This window comes from Podarcis pityusensis, assembly GCF_964106645.2.
Source record: "Podarcis pityusensis genome assembly, chromosome: 4".
In the NCBI taxonomy this organism is placed as follows: domain Eukaryota; kingdom Metazoa; phylum Chordata; class Lepidosauria; order Squamata; family Lacertidae; genus Podarcis; species Podarcis pityusensis.
In genome coordinates this window covers 4,319,226-4,341,694 of record NC_138027.1, presented here as the reverse complement: position 1 = coordinate 4,341,694, position 22,469 = coordinate 4,319,226, and the positions used below count along the sequence as shown (strand labels likewise).

General features: G+C 48.5%; 1 protein-coding gene and 1 long non-coding RNA gene across 3 annotated transcripts; one reads left to right on the top strand and one right to left on the bottom strand.

Moving 5' to 3' along the window:
- The first annotated feature begins 307 nt into the window (after positions 1–307).
- On the top strand, positions 308–21,517 carry LOC308475077 (short transient receptor potential channel 2-like). 2 transcript variants are annotated; one of them, XM_081001898.1, is made up of 13 exons: positions 308–716; positions 4,108–4,800; positions 5,163–5,375; positions 6,083–6,247; positions 7,588–7,762; positions 7,953–8,153; positions 11,034–11,196; positions 12,596–12,688; positions 14,483–14,675; positions 16,726–16,853; positions 18,368–18,437; positions 19,351–19,483; positions 20,426–21,517. In XM_081001898.1, the coding sequence occupies exons 1-13, from the start codon at positions 690–692 to the stop codon at positions 20,893–20,895; spliced, it is 2,724 nt and encodes a 907-aa protein (XP_080858024.1). In that variant the 5' UTR covers positions 308–689; the 3' UTR covers positions 20,896–21,517. The 2 variants fall into 2 exon arrangements, with proteins under 2 accessions (XP_080858024.1, XP_080858025.1); XM_081001899.1 differs by lacking the exon at positions 6,083–6,247.
- Positions 14,894–16,762, bottom strand: LOC308475492. The gene is made up of 3 exons (XR_013985260.1): positions 16,685–16,762; positions 16,011–16,110; positions 14,894–15,044 (listed from the first exon to the last, which is right to left on the bottom strand). It is a non-coding gene; the product is annotated as an uncharacterized lncRNA (long non-coding RNA).
- Positions 21,518–22,469: the final 952 nt, after the last annotated feature.

The window sequence follows — 22,469 nt, the reverse complement described above, 5'->3', positions numbered from 1 at the left end:
CGCTGAGTGGGGATTTTAGGAGTATGTTGCCAACAATGTGCTGTCTACTAGACCAGACCAATATTAAAAAGAGCTTTTAACTGATGTGGGAGGACCATTCCTCTGGAGATCCTCATAGTTCGAGCTACGGAGCACAGAGTTTCTGACAGTGCAATACACCAAGTTCCAAAAGAGAACCCAGCCGGTGATTTACCTGGAAAAGAACTCACAAAAGGAGAGAATTGCACCATCTGTTCAATGCTCCATTCCCCAGCCGTCCCCCTTTCTGCCACCCCAGTTCCTTTCCATGCTGGCCTGAGGCAGGAAGCGGCTGGGGGCTAGCAGGGCAGATGTGCAAAGGGAGAGAGGCAGGGAGGGAGGAGGGAGCTGAGAGCAGGAACCGGCTGCTGTGACAAACAGCCCAGGCTCCTGGGGGAGCAGGGGGAGGCCTTGCTGGAGGCTGCCCATGGCGTTCATGTGGCAACCCAGTCCCCTGGGGGGTTGGCAGGTGGCCCCGCTGTGCTCCTGCCCCTGCCAGGGAAAAACAAGAGATCCGCACTGGCAGAGGGCTGGAGAGGAAAGCCTGGAGGAGAAGCAGGACACCTTTTCAGCCAGGCCTTCCCCGGTTTCGTTCTGCTGGAAGGGGAAGGACCTGGAGCATCCTTTGCCAGTCACACCTGTGAGGAGCTGGCACGTCTGCCCTGGGCAAGATGGCACTGGAGTTCGATGGAATCACGGTGAGTGCAGGGCAGGGAGGGGGGCTCCACGATGTGATAGACAGACTGACAGACAGACAGACAGACAGACAGACAGATAGATAGATATGCCCTTTTGGTTTGGGTAACTTTCTCTACTGTCGGCTGCTTCTTCTCTGCTAGATATTCTTTCCTACCTTTTTTTTAAAAAAAATTATTTTCATTAAGAATTTCAGCATAACAATTTATCAAAGACATTTCATCCTCACCCCCCCCTGTTTTTCCCTCCCCCCTCCCCAAGAAAATAACACCCTCCCACCCCTGCCCAGACTTCCCTCAGCTCCTCTCTCTGGTTTTTCAATACAAGTTATTCTCTGTGTATTATAAAATTGTAAAGATCTTTAAATTATCTGTCTGTAAGTTACTAATAATAAATTTGTGTTTGTTTATTCAAAACCTGCCAAGGAGTCCAGTTCATTTTGTTGTTTCTTTAAGTACTTTGTAAAAGGTTCCCATTCTTCTTTAAAGTCACAGTTGTCCTTGTCACGGAGTTTGTGCATCAATTTCGCCAGTTCCACACAGTCCATCAATTTCCCTTTGGTAGTTCTTTGGTAGGAATTTCCTCATTCTTCCATCCTTCTGCTATTAAGACTCTTGCCGCCGTTGTCGCGTACATGAATATGTTCTTCAATTTCCTTGGCAGGTCTCTTCCTACAATCTCTAACAAAAATGATTCAGGCTTTTTTTTTACAAATGTTAATTGGAACATTTTCTTCAATTCATTGTATATCATTTCCCAGATTTTTTTAATTTCACTACAATCCCACCACATGTGATAAAAATATATCTCTGCTAGATTTTCTGAACTGCTGAGAGGTGAGCTTACATTTTGCCCCAGCAGGGAAAGGTCTCAGCCCTCTCCAGGGTGCAGGGCGGAAAACGAACCAGCCAGAAGGGAGGTGGGCTGCTGCTGCTACTGCAGTCTTCACTTGGTGGTAATCCATGGAATTATTGATAAATTTATTTGCTGGAGACTTTCAATAAAAGAGGAGGCAGCTTCCTGCTCACCTCCTGCGTCAGCCAAAGGCTCCTTCTGTCTTTAGGTTCTGAGTGAGAGTCACGGGGTCCTGCAGCCTCACTTTTTTTAGCTACCACACCTGACAGCTTCCCCCCCTTTGTCTCTGCCCCTAGTCTCCACCACCACAGATGATCCCCCCCCATTCAGGTGTCCCTTTTGCAGCCCGTCAGTGATTCAATACTATTTTAAAAAAATAAAAAGTCAAAGCTGAAAGTGACCATTTGGTGGGGCTTGTGCACTTGTGATGCTCTGCCTACGTTCCTCCATGCACGTGTGCAATGTTGCTGCCCCAGAACATGAGTATTGATGCCTGAACATAATACTTTAGAGGTTACTGACTATAACCACTTCCTAAAGTGCATAGCACAGCTTACCTGGTGGCAGATGACAAGAACTGTAGTCACACGCAAATGCACTGTTAAGAAATTACGTTATGCAAGCATTTGAGCATACAAGCATTTAAGCTAAAGTCATACCTCGGGTTACAGATGCTTCAGGCTGTGTTTTTTCGGGTTACGGACCTGCCGAAACCCGGAAGTACCGGAACGGGTTACTTCTGGGTTTCGGGGGTCGCACATGCACAGAAGCGCTAAATCGTGCTTTGCGCATGTGCAGAAGCCCCGAATTACAACTTGTGCGTGCGCAGACGCGCTGCTGCGGGTTGCAAACGCTGTGGGTTGCAAACGTGCGTCCCGCACGGATCACATTCGCAACCCGAGTGTCCACTGTACTAATATTTACAAGCTCTTTACAATGTGTGCTCTCCTCTTGCCCCCTCAAAATTGCAAACTCATCTTCCTTCCTGACACCAGTTAAGCCACTCCCACACAATGCAGAAACTTCTGGAAGGCTTTTTTAAACCTTATCTGTTTCATGAAGAATGTATTCCTAACGAAACAGGCCAGTGGGCAGTGGCGTAGCGTGGGGGGTGCAGGGGGGGCCGGCCGCACCGGGCGCAACATCTGGGGGGGCGCGCTCGCACTCGCAGCTCTCTGCCCCTACTAAAATCCACGGGTCAGGGGGCGCAAATTACTTGCCTTGCCCCGGGTGCTGACAACCCACGCTACGCCACTGCCAGTGGGTGCTGCTGGATACTCTCTGGGTGTGAAAGGGCTTGAAGAAATGCAACCCTGATAGAGAGACAGCTTTCTTCCTTGCTCTCCTCCACCCCCCATTAACGCCTTGCAGGCAGGCGCCCCTCAGGCCAGTCTGCATAGGAACTGAGGTGCCACAGTCAATTCAGCTTTGCAGCTGGAGCTTTTCTGAGTGGCTGTTAGCAAGCACCCCACTCCCTTTGCCATCTCCCCTGGGGAACTTGCAGGTTGCATTCGAGGAAACTGCTGCAAACTGTTTTGAAACCAGTTGATAGGAGGAGTGTGACGGGAATCTAACCAGTAAATAATGAAGAGTTGCTTTGCCCAGGGGGAATGTGAAGAGAACAGCGATGGTAATGGCTAAACAAGCAAAGCGCTTCTGAAGGCAGCCACGGGCGCTGCAGAGGAGCAGAGCCACACAAGCAGCACAAATGGTGTACAAACAGGATTCCGCTTAATTCATTCCTCAGCCCCTCTGCTTCCAGACCTGCTCCTTTCCAGTGGCACCCAGGGAATCCTACCTTGACCTCCTGCCCTTAGGGCAGCTCAGCCAATCCCTGCAAGAGGCGTCAGTGTTCTTTTTTTTTTTTTAAATGATATTTATTAAAGTTTCGGAAAATACAGAATACAGAAAAAAGTATAAAGTTTTTAAGATATAACAAAAAAGTAAAAAATAAAAAGAAACATAGAAAATAAAACAGTTAAAAACACGTTAATTTTCCATAGCCTATCTTCCTTACACTTATTTCCCCGGACCTCCTCATGCCTCCCTTTTTTGTATTCCAGTTCAATTTGTTAGTTCAGCAAATCCTTACCATTAAGCTTTTACCCATTTGTAAGCCTTTTTTCGTATCTCTTAAAGCATTACAGCTGGAAACCACTTAGTTTCTATCCAACATCCTTCTAAGATTGCTTAATTTTACAATATTTCTGTAAATAGTCTTTAAATTTCTTCCAGTCTTCTTTCACCGACTCTTCTCCCTGGTCTCGGATTCTGCCAGTCATTTCCGCCAATTCCATGTAGTCAATCACCTTCATCTGCCATTCTTCCAGAGTGGGTAGATCTTGTGTCTTGTCAGTGTTCTTCATTGCTCTCAAAATCCTTTTGCAGACTGCAATGTAGATCCTTCTACCACCTTGCAAACCTAGATTCCCCAAGGGCAGAAACATCTTGCATTTCTCAAGTCCATTTTAGAAAACCCTAAACAACAGCCCACAGCTTTGAGAATGACCCTTGTTGTCTTTCCATCCACCCCCTTAGCAACCCGATTGGAAAGAAATCGTGAACAAAAAGTTGAAGTTCCCGGAAGGCCTCCTCAACGCCATCCAAGACGGGCAGCTGATGAAGGTCCAGCAGCTGCTGCAGGTGAGCGACGGGATCCTGAGGCAGCTGGATGAGGCCGAGGACCGGGCGTGGCGAGAGGCTCTCAACCTGGCCATCCGCACGGGCGGCGAGGAGATCACCAAGACGCTCCTGCGCATTGTCAAGTTTGACTTCCGTCAGATCCACGAGGCCTTGCTGGTTGCCGTGGATACCAACCAGCCCACCGTGGTCAAGCTGCTGCTGGACCGCCTGGACCAGGAGAAAGGCCGCAAGATGGACATCAAGTCCTTCTCCTCGGCCTTGTTTGACAACTCCATTGACAACTCACGCTTTGCCCCGGGCGTGACGCCCCTCACCTTGGCTTGCGAGAAGGACCTCTACGAAATCGTGGACATGCTCATGAAGAAAGGCCACGCCATCCCGGGGCCGCACAAGGTCTCGTGCTCCTGCCTGGAGTGCTCCAACGGCCGCAAGTTTGACCTGCTCAAGTTCTCGCTTTCTCGCATCAACACTTACAAGGGCATTGCCAGCCGGGCGCACCTTTCCATCGCCAGCGAAGACGCCATGTTGACGGCCTTCAAGCTCAGTCGAGAGCTCAAGCGCCTCTCCAAGAAGGAGCCCGAATTCAAGGTCTGTCTCTTGCTGCACCAAGCATGTAGGTCAAGGTGGGGAACATCTACGGCCCTCCAGGTAGTGGTGGACCACAACTCCCATCATCCCTGAACATAGGCCATGTGGGCTAGGAGTCCAACAACATCTGGAAGGCCACCGGTTGTTCCTCAGCCCTGACACTGACGTTGTTTTTTAATTCCACAATATTCACGTCACAAACCTAATTCTTTTTAGAGGAAGGAGTTGGGGTGGGGAGTCCATGTAGACCACGCTATGCATCTGGGCAATTCAGATTCTGCACCCAGAAAAGCCGCTCTCTTCAGAATTGGGGTGAGCCAGACCCTTCCTTGACCCTGCCTTGCCCATGTCCCCCTGTCCAGCCCGAGTACCTGGCCCTGGAGCAGCTGTGCCAGGAGTTTGCCTTTGAGCTGCTGGGAATGTGCCGCAACCAGAGCGAGGTGACGGCCGTCTTGAATGACGTGGCGGATTCCTCGAATGATGAGGAAGAGGAGGACCTCGATGACCAGGCCTTCGAGGAGGGCATCCCCAACTTGTCGAGGCTTCGCCTGGCTGTCAACTACAACCAGAAGCAGGTGGGCTTGTCAGAGGAGCATGGTCTGGGGGCAGATGGGAGCAGAAATAAATAAATTTATACCCCACCTTTCCCGGTTCAGAAAACCAGGCTCAGGGCGGCTAACAACAGATTTAATTGATGCAACTTAATTGATGCAACAAAAAAAAGCATAAAATACAGTATGAAACGTGAATAATAAATTCAGAATTCAAAAATCAATTTAGGGGGGAAATCCATCCAATAAGCATTAGATGATCACCAGGGCTAGCTGGCTAACTTAGTCCTATTTGGGCCAGCGAGGAGACCAGGGGAGAATTAGCTGTGGGATCTCAGAGCAGGTAATCTTCATAAAAAGGGAAGGAAGGGGAAGAAAAGATCAGGCTAAGTTCAAATTGAAAGCCAGGCAGAATAGCTCTGTCTTACTGGCCCTGAGGAAGGAGGTTAAATCCTGAAGGGTCCTGGTCTCATGGGACAGAACATTCCACCAGGTCGGAGCCATCACTGAGAAGGCCCTGGCCCTGGCAGAGGATAGTCTGGCTTCCTTAGGGCCCGGGACCTCTAAACTATGGTTATTCATGGACCTCAAGGTCCTCTGCAGGGCAGACCAGGAGAGGGCCCTAAGCCACAAAGTGCCGGATTTAAGGCAGTGTGGGCCGTTCTCCTGCACAGGGCGCCAAGCCTTTGCTTTGATCCAGGAGAGACCTTTCCACCTTATTTCCCCCCCAGTTTGTCGCCCACCCCATCTGCCAGCAAGTGCTGTCGTCCATCTGGTGCGGGAGCCTGCAGAGTTGGAGGGGCAGCACCAATCTCTGGAAGGTCTTCATCTCCAGCTCCATCTTCATGGGGATGCCTTTCCTGTGCCTCCTCTACTATGTGGCCCCCAGATCCAAGGTGGGTGGTTTGTGTCCAGGCATAACACACCATCCTCTTCCCAGCCAACGTGGTCTTGGCCTCTTCAGCCTGCAGGCAGCTTGGGGATCCTCCTTGTTGATCTCCTGGTGCCTACTGAATACCGGGTACTTCTTCCAGCATGCTTTTTTTTTTTTTTTTTGCAGTCTGTATTGTTTAACCCCTTAAAGACTACTGTAGTTAATTGCTATTTATGCGGATTTCTTTTTTTAAAAACATATTTTTTATCAGTTTTTTAAATATCATTTTCAACAGTTATTAAACATACTTTTATATCTTATCCAATTCTTTTTTTACTTCCATCAATCACACCTGAAAATTTTCCAATCTTATCTCTTAATATACACTTCTTATTTTCGCTATTACATTTAAATCTCGTAACTAATGTCTCTCTTCTTTCTCTTCTTTGCAATATTTCATATATTTCTCCTTACAAAACTTGTAGTCCTGCTAGCGTAATTTGTTGATTACAGTTGCTCTTCAAATAGTTCGTATATTTCTTCCAATTTTCTGTGAACCTCTGGTCCTGCAGGTTTTGAATCCTTCCTGTCATTTTATCTAATTCTGGGTAGTCCATTAATTTCGTCTGCCATTCCTCTTTCGTCGGTATTTCTTCTGGCTTCCATTTCTGGGCTAACAATACTCTTGCCGCTGTTGTTGCATATAAAAACAATTTTACATCCTGTCTACCTGAAGGAGCGTCTCCACCCCCATCGTTCTACCCGGACACTGAGGTCCAGCTCCGAGGGCCTTCTGGCGGTTCCCTCCCTGCGAGAATCCAAGTTACAGGGAACCAGGCAGAGGGCCTTCTTGGTAGTGGCGCCCGCCCTGTGGAACGCCCTCCCACCAGATGTCAAAGAGAACAACAACTACCAGACTTTTAGAAGACATCTGAAGGCAGCCCTGTTTAGGGAAGATTTTAATGTTTGATGTATCACAGTATTTTAATATTCTTTTGGAAGCCGCCCAGAGTGGCCGGGGAAACCCAGCCAGATGGGCGGGGTATAAATAATAAATTATTATTATTATTATTATTATTATTATTATTATTATTATTATTATCTATTAATATCCTCACCTATAATGCCAAGTAAAAAATGCTCCTGGTTTTTTTAGAAATGCAGATTTCTTAATATTTTTGATGGAACGGAAATGGCCTTTGTGACATTATCCATGCCAGACTTGCACATCACCATAACTGGTTGGGGCTGATGGATGTTATAGTCCGAAACACCTGGAAGGCAGCGGGTTAAGGCAGGCTGATGTGCGTCTGTGGGGCGCATGCCCTCTCCTAACATGCTGTGTGCCACTTCTCTCATCAGCCTGCCAAAATGCTGAAGATCCCCGTGATCAAGTTCCTTCTGCATTCGGCCTCGTACGTCTGGTTCCTGGTCTTCCTGCTGGCAGAGTCGCTGGTGCTGGAGTACAACAACGAGACCTTTTCAGGGCGGAACCAGGACTTCTGGGAGACTTCGCTGCACATGATATGGGTGGCAGGTCTGTGTGGCCCAGGTCAGACTGGCAGTGGCACTCCTCCTCGCGGCCCAAGATGTCCCCTGAACCCATGGCCTCTTCCCCCAAGGATGGGGACCCAGAGCCCTGGGCCATGGCAAGGACCAGCCAAGGTTGCTCCTCCTCCAGCTGTGGCCAGTGGTGGGTTTTGATCCCCTGTGCTTTCCTCCTCCAGGTTTCTTCTGGTTTGAGTGCAAAGAGGTTTGGATTGAGGGCTTCCGCAGCTACCTCTTGGACTGGTGGAACTTCCTGGACATCGTCATGCTCAGCATGTACTTGGCCTCCTTTGTCCTCAGGCTCCTGATATTCTTCCAGGGCCGTGTTTTCTGTCTGGATAACAAGGAGTCTGCAGAATGCCGTTACTACACGAAAGCGGGTGAGCACCTCCCACAAGCTGGGGTCTCGTTCCTTCTTCTGTGTTGCGATTCCGTGAGCTCTGGCTTCCCTCACCGGGTCCCAGTACATCAGAAGCGGTTTAGTCATCTTCTCTAATCTTCTCTACTCTAGAGAAGATTGGGAAACGTTTATTGAATATATGGGGAATAATGGCGTACAGCTGAAAACACTGGCAGCATTAAGATAAATTCAGCAGTGTAAATCAGTTTTGATGGGTGCAATAATGGAATACTGAATGGTATAGTTTTTGTAAATTATGCAGGGATTTGTGATATGTAAAATGAACCATGGAAAGAGAAGTCAAGTCATTGATATCTTAAGGATGTAAAAATGAGTTCTTTAAATTGTAAAGCAGAAAGTTTAATAAAAATTATATACACGAAGAAGAAGAAGAAGAAGAAGAAGAAGAAGAAGAAGAAGAAGAAGAGGTTTAGTCCTGCTGGCTACGTGACCTGGAAAGCTGTCTGTGGACAAACGCCGGCTCTCTCGGCCTGAAAGTGAGATGAGTGCCACAACCCCATAGTCGCCTTTGACTGGACTTAGCCATCCAGGGGTCCTTTACCTTTTGACCGTTTACTGGCTCCATTGGTGCACCTGTTTGAACACAGAGGAAGTAAAATTCACATTTCCCTTTGACATTAGATTGCCTGAGATCATGTGAGTTTCAATTAACCACAATGGCTATGTTTCACTTCCACTGTGTGAAGTCCCAGGGCTTGGCGACTCAGGGGGTTCCTGCTACTGAGCTTCCCTTTGGGGAATCTGATTGGCCTCTGTCAGAACAGGATGCTGGACTAGATGGGACTTTGGCCTGATCCCACAGCCAGTTTCTTCTAAGATTCCTCAGATTCTTCATTCTCTTTGCATCTTAAATTCAGTTCTTGCTTATCACAAATGTGAGAGACGTGAAATTCCAGCCATTTTAAAAATTATTCATTAATTTAGAGAAATCCTGGCTCCAAACCGAGCCCCTAGCAATATTTGCATCCAAGACAGATAACCAAATGCACACCTGCACATTGTTGAAATAATATTGCCATGCAACTGGGAAAGATTTGTTTGTTTTTCCTTTGGGAGAGGGTGATACAAACTGGGAATTGCTGTCACATGATTAAACACAATCCAGGTCCCCACTACCTTTGCCCAGCCTTGCCCACCCTGCTGCCCGCCAGACATTTTGAACTGCATCTCCCATCAGCCCAAGCAAAATATGGACACTCTGGCAGGGGCTGATGGGAGCCGGGGAAGGCAGCCTTTAGAACAGGGGTCCCCAAACTAAGGCCCGTGGGCTGGATAACGCCCGAGGGACTCGTTTATCCGGCCTGTGGTGACCCCTGCCACCCGCTGCCGCCGCCCGCTCTTACCGGCTCTTCACTGTGCGACTGCCCACTTCCGGGTTGGAGGAGCACCGGAAATAGCTTGTGCTCATGCGCAAGTGTCAGGGGTTCAGGGACAGAGGCACAGGGTAGGCAGGAGATGGAGAGCGATGGGGATGAATCCCAGGACAGCGAGGAAGAGGATGACAATGACTCAAGAGATTCCATGAGCCTTTCCAGCGAATCAGGGGATTCCCAGAAGGGGGCGCCGGTGGTCAAGGCCAGGGGAGCCCCAGGGGGGACGTGTCAGGAGCAGGGGGCCAGCGGGGGAGAGCCAGTGTGGTGTAGTGGTTAAGAGCGGTAGTCACGTAATCTGGGTAACCGGGTTCGTGTCTCCGCTCCTCCACATGCAGCTGCTGGGTGACCTTGGGCCAGTCACACTTCTTTGAAGTCTCTCAGCCCCACTCACCTCACAGAGTGTTTGTTGTGGGGGAGGAAGGGAAAGGAGAATGTTAGCCGCTTTGAGACTCCTGAAGGGGAGTGAAAGGCGGGATATCAAATCCAAACTCTTCTTCTTCTTCTTCAAAGTGGCAGCTGGGCGTCAGGACCAGCCTCCCCGCCAGAGTGCAGCGAAGGGGGTGGAGGTTTCAGTGTATCAGGGGAAGCGGCTCCGGCAGCAGAGAAAGGAGGGAGGTCGGAGCAAGCCACCCTCCCGGAAGGGGAGGGGAGTAGTGAAGGGAGTAGTGTAGCTGTTAAAAGGAAAGTTAGAGGTTGGGCGCGCGCGCCAAGTTCAAATGTAGAGGCGCGCGGAAGTACAGGGAGCCCGGAGGAGGGGCCAGGTCCCAAAGCCCACAGGAGGGGGCAAGAGCAGTCTGATTCCGCGTCAGAGGAATCCAGGAGGGGCGAAACCCCAGCGGGCAGAAAGACCCTGCGGAAAAGGAAAGAGAGAAAGAGGTGGAGCAGCGCAAGCCTCTTAAACTGGTGCAGGGGAGGGACGGATTCAGAGGGGACTTCAGCGGTCTAAGCCTAGCAGACGTAGGGCTGCGCGCCTCGGATGTGAAGCAAACAATGAACTGCAATAAACACTTTTGTATATAAGAAGAGATAGGCGTTGGTCTTTTGTGAGCTGAGACTTGAGGCAGCCTTGACAGCAAGTGTTATTTGCGCATGCACAAGTGTTATTTGCACATGCGCAAGCGTTATTTCCGGTGCACATCTGGGTCGGAGGAGGCCTGTGCGCATGCACACAAGCTATTTCCAGTGCTCCTCCGACCTGGAAGTGCACCGGAAACAGCATGTGCGCACGCGTATGGGCACGCGCTCCCCTGCCCTCTGGCCCGCTGCATGATCGGCACTGAAGACACCGGCCTGAGGCGCGTTAAGTTTGCTGACCCCTGCTTTAGAAGGTAAAGGAAAAGGCTTCAGACATTGGTACAGCAACGTACAAGGAAGGGCTGTGAGCAGGGAAGCTGACTTGCAAAAGGTGTGCGCCACCTGACACAGATGTCACCTGGCACTCATCCTCCCTCCCCTTTTTGACCCAGACCGTCAGGAGTGGCACACCGAAGACCCCCAGTTCATGGCCGAGGTGCTCTTTGCAGTGACCAGCATGCTGAGCTTCACCCGTATGGCTTACATCTTGCCCGCCCACGAAACTTTGGGGACCCTGCAGATCTCCATTGGCAAGATGATCGATGACATGATCAGGTGTGTGTGTGGGATGCTGCCCTAGCCTCTTGGCTTTGTTTTGCTGGTTTTAATGTTGTATTTGTGAAGAAATCAAATTGAGAACAATAATAGCTGTTATAGGAAATACTCTGCTCCTTTTCCCTTATGGGGAATCCAAGAGCCCGTTGTAGTTGTTGTTTAGTCGTTTAGTCGTTTCCGACTCTTCGTGACCCCCTGGACCAGAGCACGCCAGGCCCTCCTGTCTTCTACTGCCTCCCGCAGTTTGGTCAAACTCATGCTGGAATCTTCGAGAACACTGTCCAACCATCTTGTCCTCTGTCGTCCCCTTCTCCTTGTGCCCTCCATCTTTCCCAGCATCAGGGTCTTTTCCAGGGAGTCTTCTCTTCTCATGAGGTGGCCAAAGTATTGCAGCCGCACCTTCAGGATCTGTCCTTCCAGTGAGCACTCAGGGCTGATTTCCTTAAGAATGGAGAGGTTTGATCTTCTTACAGTCCATGGGACTCTCAAGAGTCTCCTCCAGCACCATAATTCAAAAGCATCCATTCTTCGGCGATCAGTCTTCTTTATGGTCCAGCTCTCACTTCCATACATCACTACTGGGAAAACCATAGCTTTAACTATACAGACCTTTGTTGGCAAAGTGATGTCTCTGCTTTTTAGGGTGCTGTCTAGATTTGTCATTGCTTTTCTCCCAAGAAATTTCGTGACTGCTGTCACCATCTGCAGTGATCGCAAGAGCCCGTATAGAGTCCTTAAGTAGGTTCCCTGTTGTTAGGAGAAAATAACAGAGGCCAACCATAGTATATCGAGAAGCAAAGCGGCTAGTGAGCCTGATCTTTATTAGCTGTTGCAATGGGGTCCCCACTCACCACACGCAGGAGGGAGGAGGAACCCAGAACAATGGTGCGCAAGTCCTTATATAGACTTTTGAAACTGCCCACCCTGTTGCTCAAGACCACCCCCAAAAACATCATACATACATCACAGGAGGAGGGTCTACAGCAGAAATACATTGCAGAAGGAGGCGGTCTGCAGCAGAAATCCTGTCTGCCAGGATACCTGATAATGGTCACTGAATGGCTTTACCTGGGGAGCCTGGCCATTCTTTTGTGATGGTAAATACTTCAGGTCACAGGCTCACCCTATTCATGCACAAATACACAGCCTTAAGACAGGATTTTTAAGCAAAAAGACAAAGGGAAGGCTTTCCCCATTTCCTCCCTCCTTTGGGGGAATCAAAATGGTTTCAGGATTGCTCTCCGGTACTATTTCAGACACATGGTTTATATACTTATGCATGGGTTTGCCTTGTACATTTATGAATGTTTCTTTTATATTTGGGACCTTCGAATTCTTATAACAACAGGTGACCTGCTTTTCTTTTCTTTGGCTTCCTTGTGCTTCTCCTCCCCTCCAGGTTCATGTTCATCATGGTGATCATCTTGACGGCCTTCCTGTGTGGGATGAACAACGTCTACGTCCACTACCAAGACTCTGAGAAGCTGGGGAGGTACGGCAGCTGGCTTGGAGGCGTCCAGGGTGGCCAAAAAGGATGAGATTGGACAGCTAGGAGATTGTACAGGGTGCTGGGCCAAAGTCCAGTGTTTTGACCTCCTTGCCAAGCAGGTTCTGAACCTGGCCAGTACTCAAAAGGGGAGACCACCCAGGAACCCTATGTATGTAGGGCCCCCCCAAAGATAGGAGCCAAACCCATTGCTCCACCCACTTTGCCTCCAGCTCTGCCCACCACGGGAATGCAGCCCCTGAGAAGGATCCCCACAAGGGAAAGAAGCTCTTGATCTGAAGATGGTTACCTAGACCTGATCTTGGCTCTCAGACTCTTTGCGACTATAGCAGGAAGCAGTCGTCAGGTGGCAGCTCTTTGGCTGCCTCAGGAGGGTCCAAGATCCCCATTTATTGTTATTTACATAATTTATATTCCACAAAAGTACAGAAATCAGCTTACACAAAATCAGCATAGTATAAAGAATAAGGCTGAATGCAGTCCAGCTGTTTTGGGTCTCAGGAGAAAACCCAAAATCCAGTGTCACCACCTGCTCAAATGGCAAAACCGGTGAGTTGCCTGTGGGCGCCCCCAGACTGTCAGCATTTCACGAGAGGGATTCAAGCGTGTGCTGGAACTTCAGGTGCGCACAATTAGAACGAACTGAGGGGCTCTGTTGTCCACTTAAAAAAGAAAGAAAGTGGCTTTTTACAGATTGGAAAGTGGCAGGGAAATAATGGAATTATAGAATCTTAGAGCTGGAAGGGACACAAGGGTCATCTAGTCCAACCCCTGCAGTGCAGGTGTCTCAGCGAAAGCAATAGCTTTAAATGCAGTAGCAGGAAGACCAGGGCCGGATGTAGGTTTGATGAGGCCCTAAGCTACTGGAGGTAATGGGGCCCTTTCTATGTCCAGCTGTCCTTTGTCAACAACAAATTGTTGCTGTTTTTTGTGTTGAATATATGCTATATGGTAGTTTATGAACCCAGTAGGTATCTAAAGCCACTTGCACATAACAAAATATGTATTTTATCCAAGTAATTGTTGAACTGAAAACCAATTAAGAAGAAGTATATTAATAGTGAAATACAATTAAGAAGAAGTATATTAATAGTGAAATAATTATTAAGCTCTAACTTAAAATGATTTTTTTATTCATAACAAACTTAATAATGCAAACACGTTGGCATTTGGAAATAACAAAAGTTCCTTTAGAAACACAATTTACAGACACTCATAATCTAGTCTCTAAAAACCAGTCTCTATGCAACCAGTCCATGCACAATGTAGGCACCCTATATATAGAAAGGAGCAAACCAGTGATATTTTAGGGAGCAGGCTAGCAGGCGGGGCCCATGACTTACATCACAGGAGCCTACACAACACAAAACACTGTTGCTGTATGTAGGTTTTATTTTATTTGCTTTTTATCTTATATTTTGCAAATGCACATCCAGTTTTTTCCCTTTAAATTTTTTTGGGGCCCCCAAGAAAGTGGGGCCCTAAGCTAGAGCTTGTTTAGCTTATACGTAAATCCAGCACTGAGGAAGATGTGTAAATACCCCACATGTATCAGGATGCTCTTTGTCCTATAACTGCCCCACAAGCAAATCAAAATGAAAGGTCAGTGAAGACTGGATATAGTAATCTAACCTCTGCATAAGCTTTGTGCAAGCAGATCAGGATGAATGTTGAAATAATCATTGAACGAGAATGTCCCCTGGAGGAAGCCTGGTGGGAGAGGGTACCCTGACCCGAAACCCCCAGCTGTTTCAGCTTGCTATCCCTTATCCCATGCAGCTTCAACGAGACATTCCAGTTCCTCTTCTGGACCATGCTTGGGATGGAGAAACACGATGTGGTGGACATGCCCAATTTCTTCGTAGCTCAGCTGGTGGGGAGGGTGCTGTATGGGGTCTTCACCATCGTCATGGTGGTTGTCCTCCTCAACATGCTCATTGCCATGATTACAAGGTCCTTCCAGAAAATCGAGGTGAGTGCTGAACCAGGAGGCGAGTAAGAGGGACCCACCTTATCCTTTGCATGGCATCTTACGTCTACTGGAATTGGACCGGGGTTTGGGAAGTGTGGAACAGAGAGATGGATCTCCAGATCAAGATCCATACTCTACATCAGCAGTTCTCAACCTGTGGGTCTCCAGATGTTGGACTACAACTCCCATCAACCCTGAGCTCTGGCCTTGCTACATCTGGGGACCCACAGGTTGAGAAAGGCTGCCCTACATTCTCCAGGGACTTGCAGCTAGAGATGGGAGGAGGCAGCAACTTCCGTCTTGCGCTGGGTTCATCACAACTCAGGGCTGTTTCCATTCCACTGCAATTCAGCTTCCTCTTGCTGTCTGCTGTGGCCTGTACTTAGGTAATTAATTCCAAGTGGAAAGGAAGCATCAAAAACAATACAGTAGATCAGGCATAGGCAAACTTGGCCCTCCAGATGTTTTGGGGACTACAACTCCCATCATCCCTGACCACTGGTCCTGTTAGCTAGGGATGATGGGAGTTGTAGTCCCAAAACATCTGGAGGGCTGAGTTTGCCTATGCCTGCTGTAGATAGACTGGAAGGAAAAAAAGAGCAAATGTCCACTTGTGTTTCCTTGTGTGGTGGTTTCCATTCCATTGTGTGGGGTTTCCACTCCAATTTGCATTTTCAACGGGCTCCTCTGACACATCCCTACTTGTAGCCAAGAGAGGCACCTCAGTGCACCGTATCCACCGTGTTTCTGGGTGGTGCACAATGGCTCTCAATTGCTATTGGTCAGATTCACTGGGGCCTCCCCCTTGCACTGCTGATCTCCCGGGAGACGCAGCTGCTGTTGGTCTTTGCTGTCCATTCCGTGTTTCTGGATTGCAAAATGGTACAGCAATTGAGAGTCGCAGGCTCAGTCTCCAACTAGGGCTAGGCAAGACACGCACCCACCACACCCCCTCTGGAGAGTTGCTGCCAGTCATTAAGCTAGCTCAGGGTTTCCCAGATTTGGGTTTCCAGCTGTTTTTGGACTACTGTTCACATCTGGTCCCGCTAGCTAGGGATGATGTGAGTTGTAGTCCCAAAACAGCTGGAGACCCAAGTTTGGGAAACCCTGAGTTGATGGGCTCAAAGGACTGGCTCAGAATGAAGTAGCTCCTTGCATTCCTGTGGCTTAAGGGAAGACCCACAGCTCAGAGGTAGCACACCTGCTTGCGTGAAAAAGGTTCCGTCTCCAATGGCAGCTGCAGGCAGGGCTAGTAATGCCCCCCCATCTGAAACCCCGGAGAGCCATTGCCTGGCACTGTTAATAATCCTGAGAGAGATGGACCAATTGTCTGACAACTTGCCTGTGTTCCTATGTAAGCCTGCAGGCAAGGACTGGGGGTTTGTTTTTCTTTCCTTAATGATCTTTTTGGACCGAAGAGCACAGCAAAGATGCTCTAGATTAATAATAATAATAATAATAATAATAATAATAATAATAAATTTTTATTTATACCCCACCTTCCCCAGCCAAGACCGGGCTCAGGGCAGCTAACACCAGGTATAAAAACAATTGATTAAAATACAACTTAAAAACAAAATTAAGTACAGCATTAAAATGCAGCCTCGTTTCAATCAAAAACTTTTTTGGGGATGAAAACGTAAAATCTTCACCAAGGCCAACTATCCAGACTGGTCCTACGTGGGCCAGAACAAAGCCAGGGAAGTCCCCAAATAGGAGTTCCATCACAGAAGGAGAAAGGAAAAAGGAAAGAGGGGGAGGGGATCAAGTTGATTCCAAGCCAAAGGCCAGGCGGAACAACTCTGTCTTACAGGCCCTGTGGAAAGAAATCAGATCCTGCAGGGCCCTGGTCTCATGAGACAGAGCGTTCCACCAAGTTGGGGCCAGTGCTGAAAAGGCCCTGGCTCTGGTTGAGGCTAATCTGACTTCCTTAGGGCCCGGGACCACTAGGGTGTTGCTATATATGGACCTTAAGGTCCTCCGCGGGGCATACCACCCCTCGTATTTACCGGAGTCTTCCTTGCCACCTCTTCTCTCCTGTGCTCTTCAGAACGATGCCGACGTGGAGTGGAAGTTTGCCCGCTCCAAGCTCTACTTGTCTTTCTTCAGAGAAGGCTTGACGCTGCCAGTGCCCTTCAACATCATCCCGTCACCAAAGTCCATCTTCTACGCCGTCAGGTAATTTGTCAGGCTGCTCCTGAGACCCTTGAGGTGGGGAGACTCTGATAGTTCTGGGTTAAACTTAGCCCTCGGCAGCAGAGGACTGGCTTACTTTATGGACTGGCACGTTCTATACATGCCCCCTCTCTGCAGAACTGTTGATGCTTTTACATTTTTACAATGTTCCTTCTGCATTTGCCAGGAACCAGTCCTTGAATTTGACAGCCCATAATAGCAGGGCACCATCATTGTATTATTTTTGGAACCCACCCAAACTTTTTTTTTTTTGATTAAAAAAGGTAAAGGGACCCCTGACAGTTAAGTCCAATCACAAACGACTCTGGGGTTGCGGCACTCATCTCGCTTTGCTGGCCGAGGGAGCCGATGTTTGTCCACAGACAGTTTTTCCGGGTCATGTGGCCAGCAGGACTAAGCCACTTCTGGCGAACCAGAGCAGTACACGTAAACGCTGTTTACCTTCCCGCCGGAGCGGTACCTATTTATCTACATGCACTTTGACGTGCTTTTGAACTGCTAGGTTGGCAGGAGCAGGGACCGAGCGACGGGAGCTCACCCTGTTGCGGGGATTCGAACTGCTGACCTTCCGATCAGCAAGCCCAAGAGGCTCAGTGGTTTAGTTATGTTATTTTAAAATGAACTTTTATTGTGTGTAAATGTTTTAAGATTGCTGACTTTATTTCTGTTTACATGTTAAATTTGTTTCTAATCCATGCTTCAAAATATTATTAAGCAATACTTGAGGGCTTATCCACACTTCCTCTTGTTCCTGCTACTTTCCCCTGGGGGGAAGACGCTGCTTAGTGCTCAATCGGAGCAAGCAGCAATTTAGTCCCCAGATTGCCATTGGTTCCAATCTATCGCTAAGCCGGTGCATGTTTTCCCTTGGAAAGGAGAGGAGGAAGGGGGAAAGTGCTCAGACCTCTGCCTAGAAGGTGCAGATGAAGTAGAAAACCACTCAGACTTGCATAACCCCCAACATTTCTCCAATGAAAATAGGGACATCCTATTTAACAACAACAACAACAACATTTATACCTTGCCCATCTGACTGGGTTGCCCCAGCTGCTCTGTGGGGCTTCCAACTTATATAAAAACATCATTAAACATTAAACGTAAATAATTTCCCTATACAGGGCTGCCTTCAGGTGTCTTCTAAAGGTTGCATAGTTACTGATCTCCTTGGCTCAAGGTGGTCACATGACTCCATACACTCCAACATTTCTCCAATGGAAATCGGGACATCCTAAGGAAAAGTGGGACATTCCAAAATCAGGTCAGAAACCAGGACCGCTTCTGTAAATCCACGACTGTCCTTAGAAAATAGGGACACTTGCTTTCTAGGCAAAATAGAAGCAGACGTTTGTCCTTTGCAAAACACTGAAGAGGTTTTTTTGTCAAGTAATCAGCATGTAAATTTTGTTAATTTAGTAGTAATAATAATAATAAACATTACAGTCAGCCTTGTTCACAGGCCTCCCGGCTCACCTCTTTCTTTCCCCATCTTCTCCCAGGGGCCTCTTCCGCTTCCTGTGCTGTTACAAACCAAAGCGCCAGCAGAAATACCCCCCCATCTCAACCATTGTAAGTTCCCTTTGGGGCTGTTTCAAGGGAGTGTTCCTTGCACCCACGACTCTGCTTGCAGTGGGCTGTCCTGCTCTCTTCCTCAGCCTTTGGATTTGCGCTGGGAGGGGGGCGGGAGAAGACCATCTAGGTAGCACATTAGAAGTGCTGCCTGCGAGGAGGGACAGAGGGAGGGGGAGGCAGTGGGGAGGCTGGTGCTGGGAACCTGCGGCTTCAGTTTCAGTGCCCCTTGTGCTCCATTCGGTGACATTTATGAAAGAAAGTTGCATCAATTAAAAAATAGTTTATAGGCCAAGTTGCTTCCACGCTGTACAAAAAAGCCTGTGCGCTCCTGGTGCCATAATGTCCTGTCGTCTTCTGCTTTTCAAATAATCGCACAAAACAAATGAAATACCGTGAAAATCCCTGAAACAAGAAGTAATCAACTAGAAATATTATCTTATGGAAATAAACTAAATAATAAAAATCATAAAGTTTAAGGAAACAATTAGAAAAACCTAAAACTGAACAAAGCCTTAACGGGATGCCGGCTACAAACCTCGTTTCCCTGAACGATTCAGTTTCCTCAGAAGGAAATAGAAAAATCATAAACCTTAAATGACCAAAATTCAAAAAAGGGGGTAGAACTCCCAAAAATTCTGAAGTATTATAATCTTAGCTCGACCTAGGTGAAGCAAAGCGCAGTAATAAAGGATCTGTTTGCATCTGTTTGCTTTTCAACTAATTATTTTGGAGGCATGCCTCTTTGGGCACGCTGAAGCATGTGCAGAGTGCTTTGCAGCCACAACCTCCTGCCTGCTAGCCTCCAGATGCAGGCCTCCCCCCAGGGCCCTTCTGGGAGGTGTGACCCCCTTCTGCCATGTTTCGTTTGGGAACCCTGTCACCCCCTGACTCTGCCCTTCTTCCCCCCCAGTCTAACCCCTCCACGGATGAGGGCGGCCAGCGTATGGAGGGCCGCGCTGCCTACCGGCACCAAGTGCTGAAGGCGCTAGTGCAGCGCTACATCGACACGGCCCGGCGGGAGTTTGAGGAGAGCCGCAGGAAAGGTAAGCAATGTTGCCTCGGAAGGGGGATCCCGATGGGGTGCCATGTCCAGAAGGGCTTGCCCACCACCCTCCCTGCCAGTCTTCTGCAACCGGGTGTTAGGTTTCTGTTTTGCCACTGTGCAGTGCTTTGGAGTCACAAGACTCTGTTTACATTCCAGAGATTCCAGACTGTTGGAAGTCTCACGGGAGACGGATGTTGATATTACTGGTTTCCTGTTTCTTTGTACCAGTTGCCTCTCTGCTTTCACAGAGAGATGATGTATATTCTTTTCTGTCTGCGTAGTTAGAAATAAAATTCAGGTTATTCAGGTTTAGAACTTTTTTTCAGGATGAGAACAGAAATCGGGCTCTGGTGGCGCAGCGGCAGCAGGAGGCCCCATTAGCTAAAGTGGTGCTTCAGGTTAAGAACAGTTTCAGGTTAAGTACGGACCTCCAGAACGAATTAAGTACCACTGTACTTCGTATTATATAAAGCAGCCATCTAAGCTGCAGTCAGTCTGATTCCAGGAGCTGCTGCAATTGAGAGCTGTGAATCCAACAGAGCTGTGTCCTTCGTCCATCTTTCCCACTATTCAACACCTGTTTTCTGCAGAAGCTGCCTTCTTGGGCAACAGTTTCTCATGCATTCATCCTGAGAAAGCTGAATGTTTATGATTCTTCCCTCGGACCTTGTGGGGGGCCGGACTATATTTTGAACAAAATATATAAATGAATTCTTATGCCCCACAAATAACCCAGAGATTTTAAATAAAAGGACACATTCTACTCACGTAAAACCACGCTGATTCCTGAACCGTCCGCGGGGCAGATTGAGAAGGCAATTGGGCTGGATCCGGCCCCTGGGCCTTAGTTTGCCTACCCATGCTTTACAGTGTTTCTGTAGATACAGCCTAAACGGTTCCCAGTCTCTAAAAAAATTCTCTCTATTGTCATTGTCCGCAGATCTGGGGAACCGCTTGACGGAGCTGAACAAGTCCGTGGTGCGCCTCCACTCAGAGATGAAACATCTGCGCCACACCGTGGCCACCAACGGAACAGCGGCCAACCCCTTGGATGGGGCCAGCGTCCTTCACAAGTACATCATGAAGGTGCGCAGCAGCTTCCAGGGCTACGACAACGATACAGGCAGCTCTGGGCAGGGGTCCCCTGTGGAAGCTGTTGTGCACCAGGATGGGGCCGTTGCCGAAGAGGACGCGCAGTTGCCTCAGGAACCCTCTGAGGGACAAAAGGCGGAAGCTGAGGAAGGGCCGCCCCAGGTGGAAGCTGAGGAGAGACAGCCTGGGGAGGAGGCTCAGGAGAGGCCGCTGGAGGTGGAAGCTGAGGAGAGGCCACCCCAGGTGGAGCTGAGGGTGCCAGAGGTGGTGATAGATCTGGCACCAGAAGAGAACCCTGTAGGAGAGCCAGATACCTGAGCCGCCTTTCCTCCAAAGAGGAGCGATCTGTTTCATTCTCAGCCGGGATCCGCTGTAGAGCTCAGGGTGGCATTTCCTTAGCAGCCTAGGGGGAAGTCATGCTTGTAGAGTCTGCCCCATTTCTGACATGTACAAGGTGCACACACAGGAAAACACAGTGTCCTTTCTTAAGCCAACATCCTTTGCCAAGCGAGAGATAGTGTGTAATTCATCCAGCTGGCAGAAGGGCTCTTTATTGAGAGGAATGGAAAGGCAGCGAAGAGTTATTTAATACAGGCAAACGATTCTTAGAGCTGGGCTCCTGCTATTGGCAGTTGACCAAGCCTTCAATCCACGTTGATTTCTGTTGTGCTTTGGGGGTGGAGCTTGGGTGGCAGAACAGGTGGCACTGCAAGAAACAGTTTGACTTTGCCATGCCACAAGCCAGCAGAATCACTGGGGCCAGAAGTTCCCCAAACAGTCACCAAATATTTTTTGGGGGGGAGAGAGCAGCCACCCCCCCCCCAATTGCTCTACAATAACTTCAACTTTGTGCACGGATTATACAGTGTGTGTGCCTTCAGCTTTCTTACATTAAATTTGTTAATCAAGTAAATGGATGTTGTTAACTAAACTTAATAAATCTTTTATGGGTAATGAGTACTCCTGTGGTCCGGTGATTCTTAGCCAATATGTCGGGAAAGTTGGGCCAAGCTACACGGCACAGATGATTTTATAGGGCTGGGTCAAAATGGGGGGCTCCGTTTCCTGAATGCTGATCCCACTCCTCCAGCAAGATTTCCCGGGTCACATAAACATGGGCAGGATCACTGTTCCTTTAGAGGAGAGACAAATGCCTCTCCTGTTGTGTCTCAGTTGATTTCCCAGGCTCTGAGAGCTTTTCTCATTGCCTTGCGAATATTCGACCTTGCCTGCTGAATCGGATCTTATCAGATGAGCAAAGGATGCAAAGAGAGATTTTGATAACTGAGCTTCAGTTCAGTGGGTAAGATTGGATTTTCGCAAGGCAACAGCAAGAAAAGCCTTTTGGACCTGGGGGAATTAATTGGGGCGCAAGACCATTAAAATAGGGGTGAAGAGAAAGTGTGGGTGATCCCTTTCGGTGGCGAGCCAACTATTCCCAGGATGTGTTGACGCCAAGTTCCAGCGTGTCAAATTCCTGCCCAGTGACTTTGCACTGGAGTCTCCCTTCAACATTCTTCCTGGGTCAGGGCAGCTTCATTGTCCTGGGAAAGCCTCCCTCAAGCTGGCTGGGGCTGGTGGAAGTCGTAGTCCTAAATATCTGGAGGGTACCGGCTTGGCTAAAGTTGTGCGTTACGGGGTGCAAGATTCCCCCAGGAGATGGTTCTTCGTTAAAACAATTTTTGTTAAAGATTTTCTTGGTTTACAAAAATACGTGCATTATCTCTTTTTTTCAGGCTGTGTTTTCTACAGATCAGCTGCATTTGTTGTGGGATGTTAGTGTTAAGGTTGGGGAAGCAAAGAAGGGATGGCGAGAGGGGGTTGGCGTGGTGAAACCTATATTCTTTTAGCTGGTTAACGTGTGGGGTTTTGTGTGAGCACCACTTCCCAGG